This window comes from Tenrec ecaudatus, chromosome 6 (assembly GCF_050624435.1).
Source record: "Tenrec ecaudatus isolate mTenEca1 chromosome 6, mTenEca1.hap1, whole genome shotgun sequence".
Lineage (NCBI taxonomy): Eukaryota > Metazoa > Chordata > Mammalia > Afrosoricida > Tenrecidae > Tenrec > Tenrec ecaudatus.
In genome coordinates, this window is record NC_134535.1 from 10,790,194 (window position 1) to 10,807,287 (window position 17,094).

Below are 17,094 nucleotides of genomic sequence, written 5' to 3' on the forward strand. Positions count from 1 at the left end.
TATCCGACCACATACTACATGAGGAACATTTGCTGCAAGGGATCTAGTTGTAAAAAACAAGTATATTACTTTGATGACAAGGTTCCCCGATCCAAGCTCTGGTCCTTTTAATAATAGTTTTAATGGCAAACACTTCACATATCATTACATTTAATCTTTCAAAACTACCAAGAAGCTTGTGCAATCATCACCAGAATGTTCGTTTCAGAACACTTTCTTCTTCTATTCATTGTTATTCCCTGCCAAGCCCTGAGGCAGTCACCAATCCAGCTACCGTCTCTATATAGCTACCTAGCTGGGATTTCACATACAGAAAATCACACAAAACACAAACCGCCCCCAGTGATTAAAACAAAACAGAACAAAAACACAAACGGAGAAAACAAGCGTGAAACCAACAATGACTAAACAAAACACACACAAAATCTTAATCAAAAAGCAAGAAGTATTACATACTGAAACAACTTTAAAATGGGTCAAAAGGGAGATCAAATGATAAGGCATTACATTTTAACCTAATTACATTAGTGAAATGTTCTATAGTAAGGCTATTCACTACGGTCAGAGGGAATTCAATGGAGGCTCAATCCATTTGGGGCCTCTCTAAATGGATTTTGGGCCTCCACTGCCATCCATAGCCTTTTTCAAACTGGCTGTTCACAAGTTGAACTAATACTATTTCCTCCTTTGGATGTGGGCTTCACTATTTACAATCCTTGGATCACACAGGCTGGTGTGCTTCTTCCATGAGGACTTCGTTGATTTCTCACTTAGATGGCTTGTTTTAAGACAAGTCTTTAAGACCCCAGACACCTTTCTGATAGTTGGGAATCATCTGGTTTCTTCACCACACTTTAATATAGCACCCTCCCGCCATCTTGTCATGAGGGTAAGCATCAATAGGGGCTGTGTCATAGGAACTATGCTTGTAGAATGGGGATAGAATTAGGTACAAGCCCAAAGTCCATTCACATATAGGGAATGGTCATTTTGTCTCATATGCACATGAAAGCTGGACAATGAAAATGGAAGGCAGAACCGATGCACTGATCTGTGGTCTGGTGATGAAATTCACCATGAACTGATAGGACAAATTGGTCTTACAAGTAATATGAGCATATAAAAGACCAGTCACTAGAATGTTTGGAGATGATCAACAAAACTGGGGGAGGTTCTCTGAGATGGGTTGACACAGTGGTCAGACATTGGACTCACACACAGCAACTATCACAAAGGTTTTTCAAGAGCTGAATAGAAAGTTTCAAAGGGAAGGTAGAGAAAACAAAGCTAAATATAATGAACTTGTGCAATGAAGTAGAATTAGAAAAACAAAAGGGAAGAACACACTCTGCATCTCTGAAACGAAAAGAACTCAAGAAAAAATTCAAGCCTCAAATTGCAATTTTGAAAGATTCTTTAGGCAAAATATTGAATGATGTAGGAAGTATCAAGAGAAGATGGAAGAATACAGTCACTGTCCCAGAAAGAACTAATCGACAGTACACCATTTCAGGAGATAACATTTGAGTAAGAACCATTGGTTCTGAAGGAAGAAGTTCAAACTTCACTGACTGCATTAGCCAAAAACAGGACTCCAGGGATTGACAGGATACCTACTGAATGTTTCAGAACTTGAAGAAGCACTGGAAGCACTCACTCATCTATGCCAGGAGATTTACAAGAGAGCTATTTGGCCAAGTGACTGGAAAAGATTAATTTGTGCCCATTCCAGAGAAAGGTGATCCAACAGAATGCTTGAACTATAGAACGATTATCATTAATATGGCACACAAGTAAAATTTTGCTTAAGATCATCCAATAATGGTTGCAGCAGTACACTGACAAGGAACTGAACAGAAAGAAGTTCAGGCCAGATTCAGATGTGCAACAGGGGATATCACTGCCTATATCAGATGGATCTTGGCTCAAAATAGAGTACCAGAAAGATGTTTATTTATGGTTCATTGACTATGCCAATGCATCTGAGTGTGTGGACCATAATAACTCAAGATTTTGAGAAGAATGGGAATTGCATAACACTTAATTATGCTCTTTTGTAATTTGTACACGCATCAATAGGAAGTTGTGCACACAGGACAAGGGAAGAATACATGGTTTACAATCAGGAAAGGTGTGCTTCAGGGCTTAATCCTATAACCCTACTTGCTCAATCTCTGCTGAACAAGTCATCAGAGAAGCTGGCATCAGAACTGGAGGAAGGCTTCTTAACAACCTGCGGTATACAGGTGACACAACCTTGCCTTCTAGAGTGAGGAGGTCTTGAAGCACTTGCTTTGATGAAGACCAAGGATTGAAGTCTTCAGTATGGGTTACAACTCAATGTAAGGAAGACCAAAATCCTCACTAGACCAATAGGTAACATCATGATAGAGAAAAGGTTGAAGCTGTCAAAGATTTTGTCTTACTTGGTTCTACAATCAATGTTCATGGAAGCAGCAGTTAAGAGATCAAAAGACCTATTAGGTAAATCTGCTGTACCTACCCTCTTTAGGCTACTGAAGAGCAAGGATGTTACTGAGGACTAAGGTGCCCTGGTATTCTCCATTGCATCATATGCATGTGAACGTTAGGCATTGAATAGGAAGGCTGTAGCAGAATAGATGCATTTGAATTGCAGTGTTGGTGAATAATATTAAAGTATCATGGATTGCTAGCACAACAAACCTATCTATATTGGAAGAAGTAAGGCCAGAGTGCTCCTCAGAGGCAAGGCTCTGTCATATACTTTGGACATACTGTCAGGAGAGGCCAATCCTTCGAGAAGATCATGTTTGGTGAAGTGGAGGGATGGTGAAAAGGAGGAAGGCCCTACAAGAGATGGATTGACACAGTGGCTGCATAAATGGGCTCAGGCTTAAGAACAAGTTGTGAGGATGGTTCAGAACCGTGCAGTGTTTGGTTCTGCTGTGCCTAAGGTTGCTGTGGGTCAGAGCAAACCCAATGACACCTAACACATCGCAAAAGTGGCCAGTATAGGGCGACATTTCATTGTCATACGTAAGGCACCCGTGAGCTGGAGCCTAACCTGAGGGTAACCAACAAGTATTTGTTATTTGCCATCCAATCCATCCCAACTCAGAGCGAACCCGCACAACAGAGTAGAACTGTCTAACAGGATTTTCTTGGTAAGGCAGTTATGCATTAGGCTGCAAACCCTATAAGGCCAGCAGATCAAAAAGCTGCTCCAGAAAGACGGGGCTTTCTATTCTTGTAAAGGGTTAGCCTCAGAAACCCCCAGGGGCAGTTCTACCCTGTCCTATAGGGTCACTGCAAGTTGGAATTGACTCAATGGCAGTGAGGTTTAATTTTTAGATCAAGCCACTCAGTGGGTTAAAAGCGCCAACATTTATGTTAGTGGAAGAATGCTTAACTGGTTGAGCCAACAAGGATCCTCTATTTATATAAATTGAACAATATTCTACAAAGGGGCATCACCCCCCACGCCCCCAGAACCAGATGTGATGTGCGTGATAGTACCTTTGGAGTTCATTTCACGAGGTCAAAATGTTAATCAAGCTTTCTATTTAGAGGTTCTGAAGAGTGTGACAAAAGGCCTGAATTTGGGGCAATGGGCTTGATTTTGCCACCTCCACAATGCACCTGTTCACGCAGCCATCTTAGTGCACGTTTTGGACAAAAAACAGCATGTCTCTTGCCCCATGCACCTTACTCACCTGACCTCACTTTGTTCAACTTTTTGTTTCCATTAGGAAAGTAATTTGAGGACATACAAAAGGTGAAGAAAAAAAGGGAGGTGCTGTATAAGCCATTCAAACAGATGAGTTTGAAAAATGTTTCCAAGAATGGAATCATATATTTGAAAAATACATTGTGTAATGGAGTACTTTGAAGGAGATATGGTTGTTTTGTAAAAATTTAAATACATAGCTTTGGGGGGAAAATTTCTGAACCACCTTCTTACACACACTTCAGTCAGTGGTTCAATGTTTATCAGTTGCCTCCTCTCAGAAAAAAGTTGTAGGCTGTCTGCTCCTAGATTTAGTCTGGGAAACCCGAGGGAATGCTATTCTGTTCTACAGGGTCACTGTCAGGTAGCACCGACTCAGTCGCAGTGGGTTTGGTGTACACACTTCTATGCCATCCAGACATGTTACTGTTACCATGGTCAAATTTATGGTCGGATTACACCCAAACCTGAAAATGTTCTATTGATCGGAGTGAACATTTAGGACATTCTCACTAGGGCAGTTCCACCCTGGCTGTTAGGGTCGCTCTGAGTAGGCACTGACTCAGGGCAGCGTTTGGCGTTCCCATAGAGGTCACAAGAATGGGAACAGGGCAGGCAATATTACGAGCACAATGAGTTGAAGGTGATTCGACTATTCTCTGCTTTTGTAATAGGAGATCTATTCTTGGGCTTGGCATGAATGGACTAAGCGCTTCCATTTATGCGTCTGTCCACTATTGTTCCTTAGCACACCAGAGTGCCTCGAAAAGTTCGTGGAAAAATTCCATTACCTCCTCATGCCACAAATTATTTTAAGCCATGTATACAATCAATCCCATCCCCAAGTACCTTTTGTGTTCAACTTCTTAAACTGCCAAACAATTCCATGAGAAACAAGCTCAACCAGAGACAGAAGAAAGGGCCTGGCCACATGAAACTATACAGAACTCAGTTCTACCCTGCAACCAATGGGGTCACTACCACGAGCCAGAACTGGAACACACTCAACAACTGGTTCGTGATTTCTCATTCACAGCACTTTACAGTCTATAGATGAGCACATTATAAAAGAAAAAGAACATGTACTAAAAAAAGGGGATAAAAATCAGTATCGTTTGATAATTATTTTGCATATAGCTAGGAATAGCCAATAACTATGTATTTTTAAGCAGATTAAAAAAAATCAGACACTATTCGGCATTTGGGGAACTTCAGTTTGAGTGCAGCCCATTTCACTTTGACCCATTTATGGCAGTGATCTTCAGTGTGAGACTGTGTAAAGGTTATGTATACTTAAGCCAATCAAATAAAAAATTTCAAAGCAACTGGTCTGTCAAGTTATTTGCTAAACACCCTGGGAGTTTTGGGTGAAAGATCACTTAAACAAAAAGATCACTGAAAAACTCAAAAGCCGGACTCTATGCCAAATATTTAAAAAAGCATGCTCCACCAGTATACAGTCTTTTCTCATTTCAATTTTAGGTGCATTTCTATCCACTTGTGTACAGCAACAGTGTTTCTCAAAGAGGGCAATATTGCCCCCTGGGTGGGTGGGGGCATGTGGGATAATGGGCTATAATACAAAACGTTTTAATTACCCTAAAAAAGGAACAGTAGGCCAAGGAAGTTTGGGAACCTAAGGGGGGGGGAGGGGTTAGAACTGGAATCAATTTCCTCATGGTTTCAGAAAATCACTCCAAAGGAACTTACTTCACTACCACCACTCTTGATTCTTCAGAGGCAGAGGATCAGCAGCCATTGCTTTTAAAGGCTAGCATTTACAATGAAAAATAGGTAGAAACCTAGTTAAAACTTCAGGTGCACAGTGCCAGTACAGTCTTATTCAAAATAAGATGGAATGAGCAGCAGAAAACGTGTTATTTTTCCCCCTTAGAAAAGGGGAGCAGGGGCGGGGGCGGGGCTATAACTGCAGTACTTGAGGAAGAACCTGATAGCACACCAAAATTCACACCCCATTCTCTCCAAAACAGAGCTGAATTTAACAAGATGAATGAAACACCAAAGGGAATGAATTCCTTCATTCACCAATGTGTAAGTCTAATGTATAAGCGTAGTAACTCTTGACCAAATAAGAAACTAGTGTAATGGGTATTACCCTATGTAAGTACCATGAGTCACATACATACCAAACTAAGCCCAGCACTGAACATGCTTGCACAATTGTGCTGTGAATGATGGCAGCAAGATGCTGTTGGTGAACATAAACCAATTAAAAAAAAAGGCAACAGGAATGGAGAAAACAAAGGAGGCGATGGAAAGGCTGGCAATTAAGTGGTAAGTGGAACTGGGTTATCTTGGGTCCAGACGTACAACTTTTAAACAGAGAAATACAAGAAGAACACTCCTTTTATCCCCTATGTGGAAATAATCTGAAACTTTTATTTTATATATTGGATAAGAACAGAGTAAGCAAGCCAACTTCACGGCAGCATTCCAGAAACCATGCCTTCACCAGTGTCACATGTACATGTTAATGTTACCTGCAAAAGGGCTCATCTTACTTAAATGTAGAAGGACCGCTGCCATTCTGCCAACCACCCCCAGTCCCTACAGAGGTCCTTCCACAATACAGGTGAGGTTCCAAGTTTGATCATCGAAATCAATCTATTTCGGAAGAAATAAAGCACTTAAAAGGACAAATAACTCAATATGCCTCAAGGTGCCATTTATGTATTCATTTGCATCTATTTAAATGATTTGTATTTGTTTCTGTTGATAAGCCTTAATTTTGCTCAAGTTAATGATAAATCTTCCATACATTATCTTTGTACCCAACCAATTCAAAGGAATAAAACCAAAACGATTAGTAATGAAAAATGGAGACATTAACACAACCTTTTGCTTTAGGTATTATTAAGATTTAAAAAGTATTTAAAGAAAGTTTGTGTTTCCTAAAAGGAAACCGCGATCTGAATGAATGCCCTAATGAAAAACAACTGTAAAATGTCCAGCGGCACTGGGGTTGCAGGGTGAGGTGATCTTCGCAGCACCCCAGCTTTCTTGATGAGAAGGTCGGAGGTACACTGGTTTGTGTTATTGCGACATCCAAGAAATGCTCTAGCTTGCTTTTCCTTCCGCAAGGGCTTTATTTGTCAAATAGTATTATGCTTGACCTCCAAATTTGGCTGACAATTTACTGATGATATTCATAATCTTAGGGTTACTCTGGTATTTTGACATATTTGCTGGGTTCTTGGCCACATCCTGGAATGCCACCAGAACTTCTGGATCCTATAAAGAAGAATTAGTAATTTTAAAAAGTTTAAATTCTATGAAGTCAACCAGTTTTCTTACTCTAAATTCCAGTTTTTTATTTGTATCTCTGATTTTGACATAGCTAAATTAACTGACAAAACTAGTAGATAACAAGCCATCAAAATATGCATACTTCAAAATATTTAATTAGCATTTTAATTTGTTTTAATGTTACCAATGTGTATTTCAAAGCCAAGCTCAAGTAAGTCACTTATATTAGGTAATCAAAGAAAGCAGGCATAATTCTGATACAAAAAAAGGGGCATAATTGCCAATGATTACTGAGTACTTCCCCAAAGCCAATTTTTAGCAATGCTTACTCATTCTGGGGAAAAAAAAAAAATCATACAAGAACTACGTAACTGGCTATTTGGTCATTCAGAAATGTGAAAAACATGAATGTAAATTCTCCCTCCACACAGAAATACAAATTAGTTACAAAGCCCAATTTCATTTTGCCAAGTCTTACCTGCATGGCAGCAAGAACCTCTGGATCACTAAGAATCTCATTGAACCCAGGCATTCCTGCCATTCCAGCCATACCCGCTCCCATTCCAGGCATTCCTCCAGGAAAATTACCAGGCATCCCCCCAGGAAAGCCACCTGTAAGAATCAAATTAAGAATGATATAGGGTAAGCTACTGGGGAGTTTCATAAATATTTTAGGCTGGTGAATACAAAACTGAAGAAGTGAAATGTAAAACCCCCACCTAACTAAAGTTTATTTAAAAAATTGTATGGGCACCAAATATACGCACATTTTACATACTAGTACCTTCAAATTAAAATTAATATGCACACAAACATGTGAGCAGAGAGCAAGGATGCCACTGGATATGAAGGAGTCTTAACGAGTTTTAGCTGCTTGGGGAGCTGGGTGGTGTAGCATCAGTGGGTTATGGACTGGGTTGCTACTAGAAGGGCAGCAGTTGGAAACGCCTGGCGACCCCACAGGAGGAAGAGGAGGCTCTCTACTCCCAGGCTTGGAAACTCAGAGATGCTTCTACTCTGCCCTGTAAGGTCGCCAAGTGTAAATCAATGAGATGGCAGTATGAGTTTTTAACTTTTAAAATCAAACTTTGTTCCCACCTACATTCATTAATCAAACTGCTGAAAAAGAAACGATTCTGGGCTTAAAAACAAAGAGAAAAGCAAGTAACAACCCCTTAAAATCATAAACTAAAAAAAAAAAAATCAAATACAGTATCTTATTTTTGTTATTTGACAAGTTTTTTTATATAAAATCTTTATTTCTCTAGAGTACTTATTCTTTCACTACTACTAGAAATGCTTGTTTCTAAAAATTGTGCGTTACTGATTGATCTCTACCCTAAACAGGAACAAAATTTCTGACTGAGACTTTAGGAATTTGAATTGTTAAAAAGCACGCTTGAAAACTCTTCTATACACTGAGAGCAAGGCAGGGTGTGCATGCAGTCAGTACATTGTTGTCATCTGCACTAAGCTAAACCGGGGTGTATTGGAGGTACTTGGAACACTACGAATGAGGCTCATCTTGAGGCCAAAGACAGACAACAGCAATGTGGGAACCTTGAAAAACCCCGTTATAGAAGAAAAAATACAGACCATAGTTCCTTTTATCTAGGTTCGAACAATGATTAAAATAGAGCCCCACAGAAATCCAAAGAGGCCTGAAAACAACTAACTAGGCTTCTTGTCTTTATGGATGCCCAAGCCCTGCAAAACTAACTTCTGCTCATTCAAAACTTACTGGCTCAAAGCATTAATATTTAGACAAGCTACTTGTCAAGTTTAGATATATTGTTACTGCACATTAGCAGTGGGTTTTCTAAAACAAAGGTATCTCACAACAGGAAGTTCCAAGCTTTAAAGAAAGGTTTCCCTATGTCTTCATACGGCAAGTCATCTTCATTCACCTACCCTTTCCTTTTCCCACTGCACTAGAATTTTACTTGCAGGACATATTGCCCTTTCACTACTGAAGTTCTAGTTGAAAGCTTTTAATTTTCTAGGCAGAGGCATATACACATGTACAGGTGGTTATATGGGCTGCCATAAACTAAGATAAATCAGTTATAATCTAACATCTGGAAGAAATAGATTTCCTTTAAAATCACAAACCTTTTCACTCTTCCTGGTCCCTCTGTAAGTTTCACAATGCCTTAATTCAGAAGTATTAAATAATTATTTTCTGAGTGCGTTTTTTGCCTCTGGCCTCAGACCAGAATGCAGTTTTGCCTCACCAGAAATTTCTAGTCACTGACATTTGTGGGAATGAGAAGAGTGTATATTATTTCACATAGGGATCAACATTTCTTATACTTAATAATTCAATAGGTGGCATCCGCGCCTGTCCTTCTTAAAAAAAATAATTTGATAGAATGCATTTACTTTAATGTCTTCATGAACATCAATGTACAGAAGAATTTCCACTATGGTAATTTAAAGGCACTTAAATCACCCTGGGTTTAATATTATAAAGACTCTTCAGAGTTCTAGGGATAGATGAAATAAAGCAAAACATATTTGAACGTCCAAATAAATAATGCACCTATTATTTACAGTATTAACAAGTTCAAGTTTACTTTAGCCATACCCGGAAAGGAGCCATGTTGCGCTCCTGATTGTCGTCTAGCTTCTTCCTCCTGTAATATGAATAGAAAATATGCATATAAATATATACACAATTAATTATATATGAAACAAAAGACCCTTGTCACTCCTGGATACACCCTGCAACTCCCTTGGAAAAAAGCAGAACAAAATAAAACCTTCCAAATGGGTCTCATTAACCATGACTCTTGGTAATGCTTTTAAGGCAGTTTTCTTTTACTCTGGGTGTGGGAGAACCCTGGAAGGTAACTGATAGTACTGTCAAGTCTGTGCTAATGAAAACTGGACACGCTTCCTGGTTTTACATCTTGAATGTGAATACACCAGCTAGAATACTAACCTGGGGGGCCTTTTGTTTCATCTTTCCCTAACTATAAATAACTCAACAAGAAACATGGCGATTTACTGATTTGTTTATGGTATACTTTTAAAAAGAGAAAACGGGAAACACAAATTTTGGAAAATGTTAATATACTTATTACTCAGGAATGCCCTTCATACATGTATCATTCAAGGCAATAGACAAAAGCCAAACTGTAAAAACTACTTTTGAAGATCTAAAAACTAAATCCTAAAAATAAATTACAATATAGAATGAAGAAATACTAATATGTAATGACAATTAAAATATGTATGGGTTTGTTGTTTATCTGTTGGCTGATTGGTTGGTGTTCTGTCTTCACTGTATCTGCTTATTCTATCTATATTAAGTTAGGCATGAGAGGCAAACCCAAGGACAAAGCAATGGGACCGACAGTTCCGGGGGCTCTTGCGGGAAGAGGTGGTGAAGGGTAGGAGACGACCAGCAAACAAGGTCATGGTCAGGGGAACAACCAAGGATCTAAAATCAACAGCAAGGGGGGGGTGGGGTGAGTATAGAGTTCCTGGTAGGGGTGGAGCAACTGTAATACAGCCATGAGAAATTACTGAGGCACAAACAAGGGGTGAACATGACAGTGGGACAGGAGGAAGGTAAAAGGAAATACAGGAAAAAACTAGGAAGCAAAACTATTTATAGAAGTATAAACATAGAATATGTGTAAATATATTAATGCATAAAAATAGGGGTAGTGGTCTAATGTACATATGGCAATACACTGAGGCAGTGGACAGACTCTGGGCTACTACTTAAGTATTCCCTCAACACAAGAACACTTTGTTCTAATAATGTGGCACTAGGTGATGCCCACCACCCTGACACAACTGCTGAAGATTGTACCTAGACAAATTTGGTGAAGACAAGCACCCTGAAGAAAATAATTAACAATACAATCAGGTTTTACTTACTTGTCTGGCAAAAAACCCCGTTATTACAAGGGCACAACTGCCTCCCTGAAGGCAGTCAGTTGCCATACTACTGTCTGGTCCCACCACAGGTAGGAGCCCACTCCCTGCTGTTAAGGACAATGGGCTGCATCTTCTTAAAGGCTTGGGACCATCAGTCTGGTTCCTGTAGGTGGGGTTTATACCCTACTGATAATGGTTTCCATGGAGATCCAAAGAACAGGTCAAATCTGCTCAGTGACATCCAAAGTTAGGTTGCCATCCTGATTCTAGGATCAGCCCATCTTGTCACATGTGTACCCCCAATCCCTCCTCTTCCTATTGCTTGTATATCCCTAGATTGCCCCGCTCTTGTTGCTGTGTTACCTACAGTGCAACCCCTTCCTGTGACATATGTCTTTACCTGTAATTAGTGGGCTTGCAGGCCCCCCAAAGATATATAAGCCTGGGTTAGCAATAAAGATTCCCCTTGGCCTCTCATCAGCTCCCTCTCCTCTCTGGTCCTCTCTCCCTGGTTCCCTTCCCCTTGTCTCCTTCCCACCCCCTCTCTCTTGCCCTCCAGTCTCCCAACTCCACATGGACCACCAAGTGGGGCTGAGGTGAGCATGCTACCATGAAATGTGTCTGACTCCATGATTTCAATCTCTTATGTCACTCATGCTATGACTTTATTATAATCTTTATATATCTCAAATGTACAATAACGCCTATCGAACAGGCGATTAGTTGTGGGTGTCTGGCCTTTCCTCCACATCCTGCCTAGAACTCCCCTTGCGTGGCCCAGCTATCAGCAAGATGGGTGAATCTATAGAGACAATAACTAGATTAAAGGTTCCTGTGGGATATGGTAAGGTGGTAATTGAGAACTAGTAACAAAGACTACAAAAAGGAAGAAAATGTTTTAAAACCGATGGTAGTAGTGATTGTACATTTCTTGATATGACTGACGAATTATATCTGGATTATGTCTAATAAAATGGTTAAAGGGAAAACAACAAAACAAACAAACCAACTCTACTGTATTTTCCCTTCTGAGATTAACTATAGAAACTTTACCCTCTGGGCTCGTTCATGTTCTTCCCGGGCTTTCTTAACTCTTTCTATTCTTTCTTTGATCTCTCGCTCTTCACGTTTTCGCTCATACTTTCTCCGATGTTCTGCAATTTTCTGGGCCTAGGGGGTTAAAAATAGAAGAAAAAAAAAAAGTCTGTTCCAAAAGTCAAATAGGGTCTACACAAATCCAACAGTTCTGAGTTACTTTTCTTTGTGGAGAGGTGCTAGCTATAATGAGTTACAACGAACAAGTTCAAGATAACAAACAATTTTCAAACTGCACAACAGTTCCTATACAGTGTTGAGAGATATGGATGGTAGAGCTGAGTTCAGTAGCAACATGTACTATCAATAAAGCAGAGACTAGGAAAGCCTATACCAGGCATTTGCTACAGTTTAACTACAACTATGTTTCCATAACCAGGGAAAGGAATGGAAGGCAGTTTCAGAATGGCTATAGCAATTAAAAGAAAACATATGTGTATTCGAGTCTAGGCAAGCCAGAACCAAATACTTACAAACTATAATTTTTTTCAAAGAATGAAACAAGAAAAAGATTCAGATTCAAAAATCCTTTTAACTTATGATTGTTTAACTTCCCATAGAGCTGAGGAATTTGCTATTTAAATTTAAAGGGTAAATTTAATAACTTTTGACTTTTTATCTAAAAGGTGAATGCTGTTCTGGGTTCTACAGTATCGTTCAAGAAAAAATTGATACTTTTTATACCTATACACCAGGTCATATTTCCCTATCTAGAAATGAAGTATGAAAACGCAAAGCTCGACGATCACAGACTGTAAATTTTCAGGTGCTTTGAGGTCTCTGACTTGAGCCAGGAGCTGAAGACTGCAGCTATTACTGCGCTGACTTCTGCTGTCTTGACATACCCTCGGCTGAACTTCTTTCAGCATTCCACTAGCGTCTTCATCATAGTCCAGTTTGCAAGCAAGGGCAAGGTCATGAGCAGCTTCTTCCCAATGGCCCAAAAGTCTGGAATAGATAGATGTAAACTCTCATTTTAGGACCTGAATGAAACAGCATCTTCCTTCCTTATCATGTACATAAAAGGAACGCTAAAACAGATGCTCAGATTAAACTCTGAGCTACAAACTTTCACTCGCAAATTCAATCACTCTATTGGTTAATCTGCAAATAACTAAAGCAGTTTAAATTGCCTCTGTGAATAATGTAAAGTTGCTGTTCCAATAAACACTTAAAAAAAATACAGTAAGTCCACTAAAGCCAGAATCTGTAAGATGGAAACTTGTCAGGGAAAGAAACCCAAATATTTTCAAGCAAGAGAGCCAGAGAGTAAAGGCGAAGGCTGTATCTTTTCAAAAGTGGAAACTTAGGAAGCCCGGAAAAAAGGTGGTTCCACTGAGTCCCAGCTCTCACAGGTTTCATTGTGTGTGAAAGGTTAAACAAGTCTATAGACCCTTGTTGTCAACTCATCAAACATAGGGTAACACAACGCAAACTTAGTAAACCCTTCTCTATAAAACCATGCACAGAACACTGTGGAAGCAAGCTGCAGAAAGACAAAATAACGACACTAACAGTAGGCCGAGATGAGTAAGACTGAGGTAAAAGAACCCAACAAGGAAAAGAAACTTGTCTGGAAATCTCTCTTCACCCAGCTGTCTAATTCTTAAAACATATAAATGCTTCACAGTCTCCAAAATAAAATTAAACCAGAAAAGATGGAGAAAAAGCAGATCCCAAACCTGATGACAATCAGAAACTAAAAAGACAAACTGCAGATGGCATTGTGAACATCAACTAAACAGGAGTCTGCTCTGTACATACTATGTAAGACACACTCTAAGGACAGAAAGTCCCAAGACAAAACAAAACTCCCAACTTTTAAGCTTTACTTAACTGCTTTTAAGATGGTAACTCTAAAAGGATTTTATGTATATTATAGGATAATACAAGCAAGTAAATGCATTCGAACAAGATTGTGGGAAAAGGGTGCCACAACTAAAAAAGAAAACATTTCATGGAAAATTTTAATTAGAATCATCGTTCTAAATTCAAGATTTCATGTGGTTTTTTAGAAAATCGTTTTTAAAGTTTTCCCCCTACATTTTCAACGGAAATGACAGAAAAAAAATACCACACCAGAAGCGATGAATATCTGTGGTGCCCAATGTGGGTGTTGAATTCCATCACTGTTCAAAGCAGCAGACATAGTTTCTCTAAGAGAACTAACCAAGGCCAACTTCAGACAGCAAAGAACAAGCTGAATTTACACTATCCACGAGGAAACAAAAAGATCAAGTTCTAGTATGTGAACTTTTCCTATATCCACATAGCATTAAGCACCCCCTACCTACCCCATGACATTTGTCTCTTATTTTTCCCTTTGATTTTTCAGGTAACCCAGTAGTGATTAAGTAGTTTCAGGCTATTGTATTCCATCTATAATCAATGGATTGGTTGGTCAATGTTAAGTTAAAAAGAGAAAGTAAGAGTTAATTTGTAAGTATACTTGTATCACTGTTCTTACAGGTAATTTTGAGAAAATTCTATCACACCCTTGGCTCTTCATGGTCAAAATAATATTAACAATTTTCTTTGAGTGAAAGGAAGAAAAATAACCACTCAATTCTTTATACAAAGCACATATTACTTGAAATTAAACAAGTCTTAAAAACAAAGCATAATAAAATCCAACTTAAATTTGGAAGTCATCGAACTGCAATTAAACTCTTCTATTACCTGTGTGCCTTCCCTCTCCATTTGTAAGGCTGAGCTGAATCGGGATTAATTTCAATGGCTCTGTCACAGTCTCGGATGGCAGCATTTGGCTTCTGTAATTTGACGAAGACACTGAAAAATAAGTGAGATATTAAAACAACCAAAGCTTTGGAACCTTCATGAAAGTAGTTCTTATTAAATGACTAAGTGAAAATTATTCACCATGATTTGGGGAAAGAGTTCTCACCTGGCTCTCTTCGCATAAAGAATGGCCAGGCGAGGATTCAGTTTGATGGCATCAGTAAATAGATCAATAGCTTTCTGTAGTTCACCTAAAGTAAAACAGAAATCACTGAGAAAGACTTAGAATGTATTAAAAAAAAGACTGTAAGATGTCCTATTGTTGGAGTCTGGGGTTATGGCAACCTGTTTTAACAAGCAGAGGAAGGTTCCTTTAGCCATTATCAGAGATTCCACTAGGAAGGACTGTCCCATACTTCCTGGAAGCGAGAAGATCAATTTAAAGGCTAAGAAGGTCAAAGTTTCTTAAAGTGGGAGAGCAGCAATCCTGCTAACTAACGGACTTCCCTTTTCCACTGAACAGCAGCATAAGCCACTTCTGTTTGGCTCTGTTCATCCCCAGCTGTCAATTTTTCTCAGCCCCTGTGGCAATCCAGCCAGCCAAGCCTCTTACTACCTGGCTGAACTTTGTGGACCGTGTGTAGAGCAGAGCAAGTGGGTAGCTTGGTGCAGACATTCTCAGTACACAAGAACACTTTCATCTTCTTCATTCATCCCTGTTTTCTTTGGTGCCCCACCCCCCAAACAGATACCCATATACAATTAACAATAAAAGAAGCAAATAATCAGAGAAGATGGATTAGATGAAGAAATCAGCTTTAGGATTGGAGGAAAGCTATTAACAACCTGCAACATGCAGCTGTTACACCTTGTTTTGCTGAACGTGAGGCAAGCCTGAAGCACTTACTGACAATTGCAGCTTTCAGAGTGGAAAACTCAATATAAAGAAGACCAGCATCCTCACAACTGCACCCACAGGTATCATCAGGATCAATGGAGAAGGCATCGAAGTTGCCTGGCTCCACAATCAATGCTCAGGGAAACAGCAGCTGAAAGCTCCAACACACTGTACTGGATAAAGCTGCTGCACAGACCTCCTTCAAAGTGTTGAAAAGCAAGGATGTTTCTTTGAAGACGAAGGTGTGCCTGACCCAAGCCATGGCGTTTTCAATGGTCTCATGTGCATGTGAAAGTTGGACAAGGAATACGGAAGACCAAAAGAATCCAAGCATTTGAATTGTGGCGCTGGAGAAGAATACTGCAAGTTCCGTAGACTACCACAACAAATCTGTCTTGGAAGAAGTACAGCCAGAATTCTCCTTAGAGGCAAGGACAGGGAGTCTTCATCTCATGTCCTTTGGACATGTTATCAGAAGAGACCAGTCCCTGGACAAAATGGTTTGGCATAGTGGTTTCAGCAATGGGCTGAAACCTAAGAACAGAGAGGATGGTGCAGGACTGGTAGCTTGGACTCAAAATTGACATGAAGGCACCTAAGAACACTGCTCCAAATTACAACACCTAGGATATAAGCAACTCAGACTGCTATGCTCAAAACTGACCTTTTTGGTACCAAATTTGTACCTCACTACCAAATTGACTTGCCATCCCCATCTTCTAGACTAAATAAGGGTGCGTGTATTTTGGGCTGAGGCACAAAGCAATGGTAGTAGTGAAGGACTCTCATATTTCTGAATGATTTGACCTTTTAAATAGTATGTATTCAATGAACCCATTGCCAAATCGACTGGGCCATCTCCATCTTCCCAACTAAAAAAAGGACTCTTCTAATGCTTTAATTCAAAGGTAAGCAAACTTTTTCTTACAAGGGGCTGTGTGATAATTAGTTTAGGATTTGGAAACTACTCAACTCTGCAGCTGTCATGTGATGTCAGACAGACAATAATCAAATGAACATGTGCTCCATCATGCTTTATAAAAACAGGTAGCGTCAAGTTTGGCAACCCCTGATCTAGCTCAAGCCAAAAATCAGGGAGTTATTCCTGATTCTCTAATCTCAGTCTGGAATATTTAGCTTTACCTAATAATATATGTAAAAATCCAACAACTCCTTACTTTGATCATCTACTTAATCTCATGTTGTCCAAGCTATGCACCCGGGGGAATACACAACATTTACAATTTTCAAGGTGTCAGCTTGCAGTTTCACATTGGATCACTACATTCTTTTTAGCTAAATCCTTGCAGGATGAAGCTTTGGGCAGTTGCTATGATGAAGAGCAATGGGGAAAAGGGTGACAATATAAAATTCCATGCCAAGATCTGGGGATTGCTCATAGTTCAACTGGAATGGTATTTAAAGAAGGTTTCCTTTCTTTTTATTTTTAAAATCATTTTATTAGGGCCCATACAACTCTTTATTACAATCCATA

General features: G+C 39.4%; 1 protein-coding gene across 1 annotated transcript in view; it reads right to left on the reverse strand.

Moving 5' to 3' along the window:
* Positions 1 to 6,075: 6,075 nt before the first annotated feature.
* ST13 (ST13 Hsp70 interacting protein) overlaps positions 6,076 to 17,094 on the reverse strand; it is a 32,809-nt gene continuing 21,790 nt past the window's right edge. The window contains exons 6-12 of the mRNA XM_075553624.1: positions 14,868 to 14,952; positions 14,642 to 14,752; positions 12,808 to 12,910; positions 11,921 to 12,037; positions 9,564 to 9,612; positions 7,455 to 7,588; positions 6,076 to 6,961 (exon numbers count right to left, since the gene is read on the reverse strand). Of these exons, the coding sequence (XP_075409739.1) occupies positions 6,833 to 6,961; positions 7,455 to 7,588; positions 9,564 to 9,612; positions 11,921 to 12,037; positions 12,808 to 12,910; positions 14,642 to 14,752; positions 14,868 to 14,952 (728 nt within the window). The 3' untranslated portion in view covers positions 6,076 to 6,832. The remainder of the gene's footprint in view (positions 6,962 to 7,454; positions 7,589 to 9,563; positions 9,613 to 11,920; positions 12,038 to 12,807; positions 12,911 to 14,641; positions 14,753 to 14,867; positions 14,953 to 17,094) is intronic.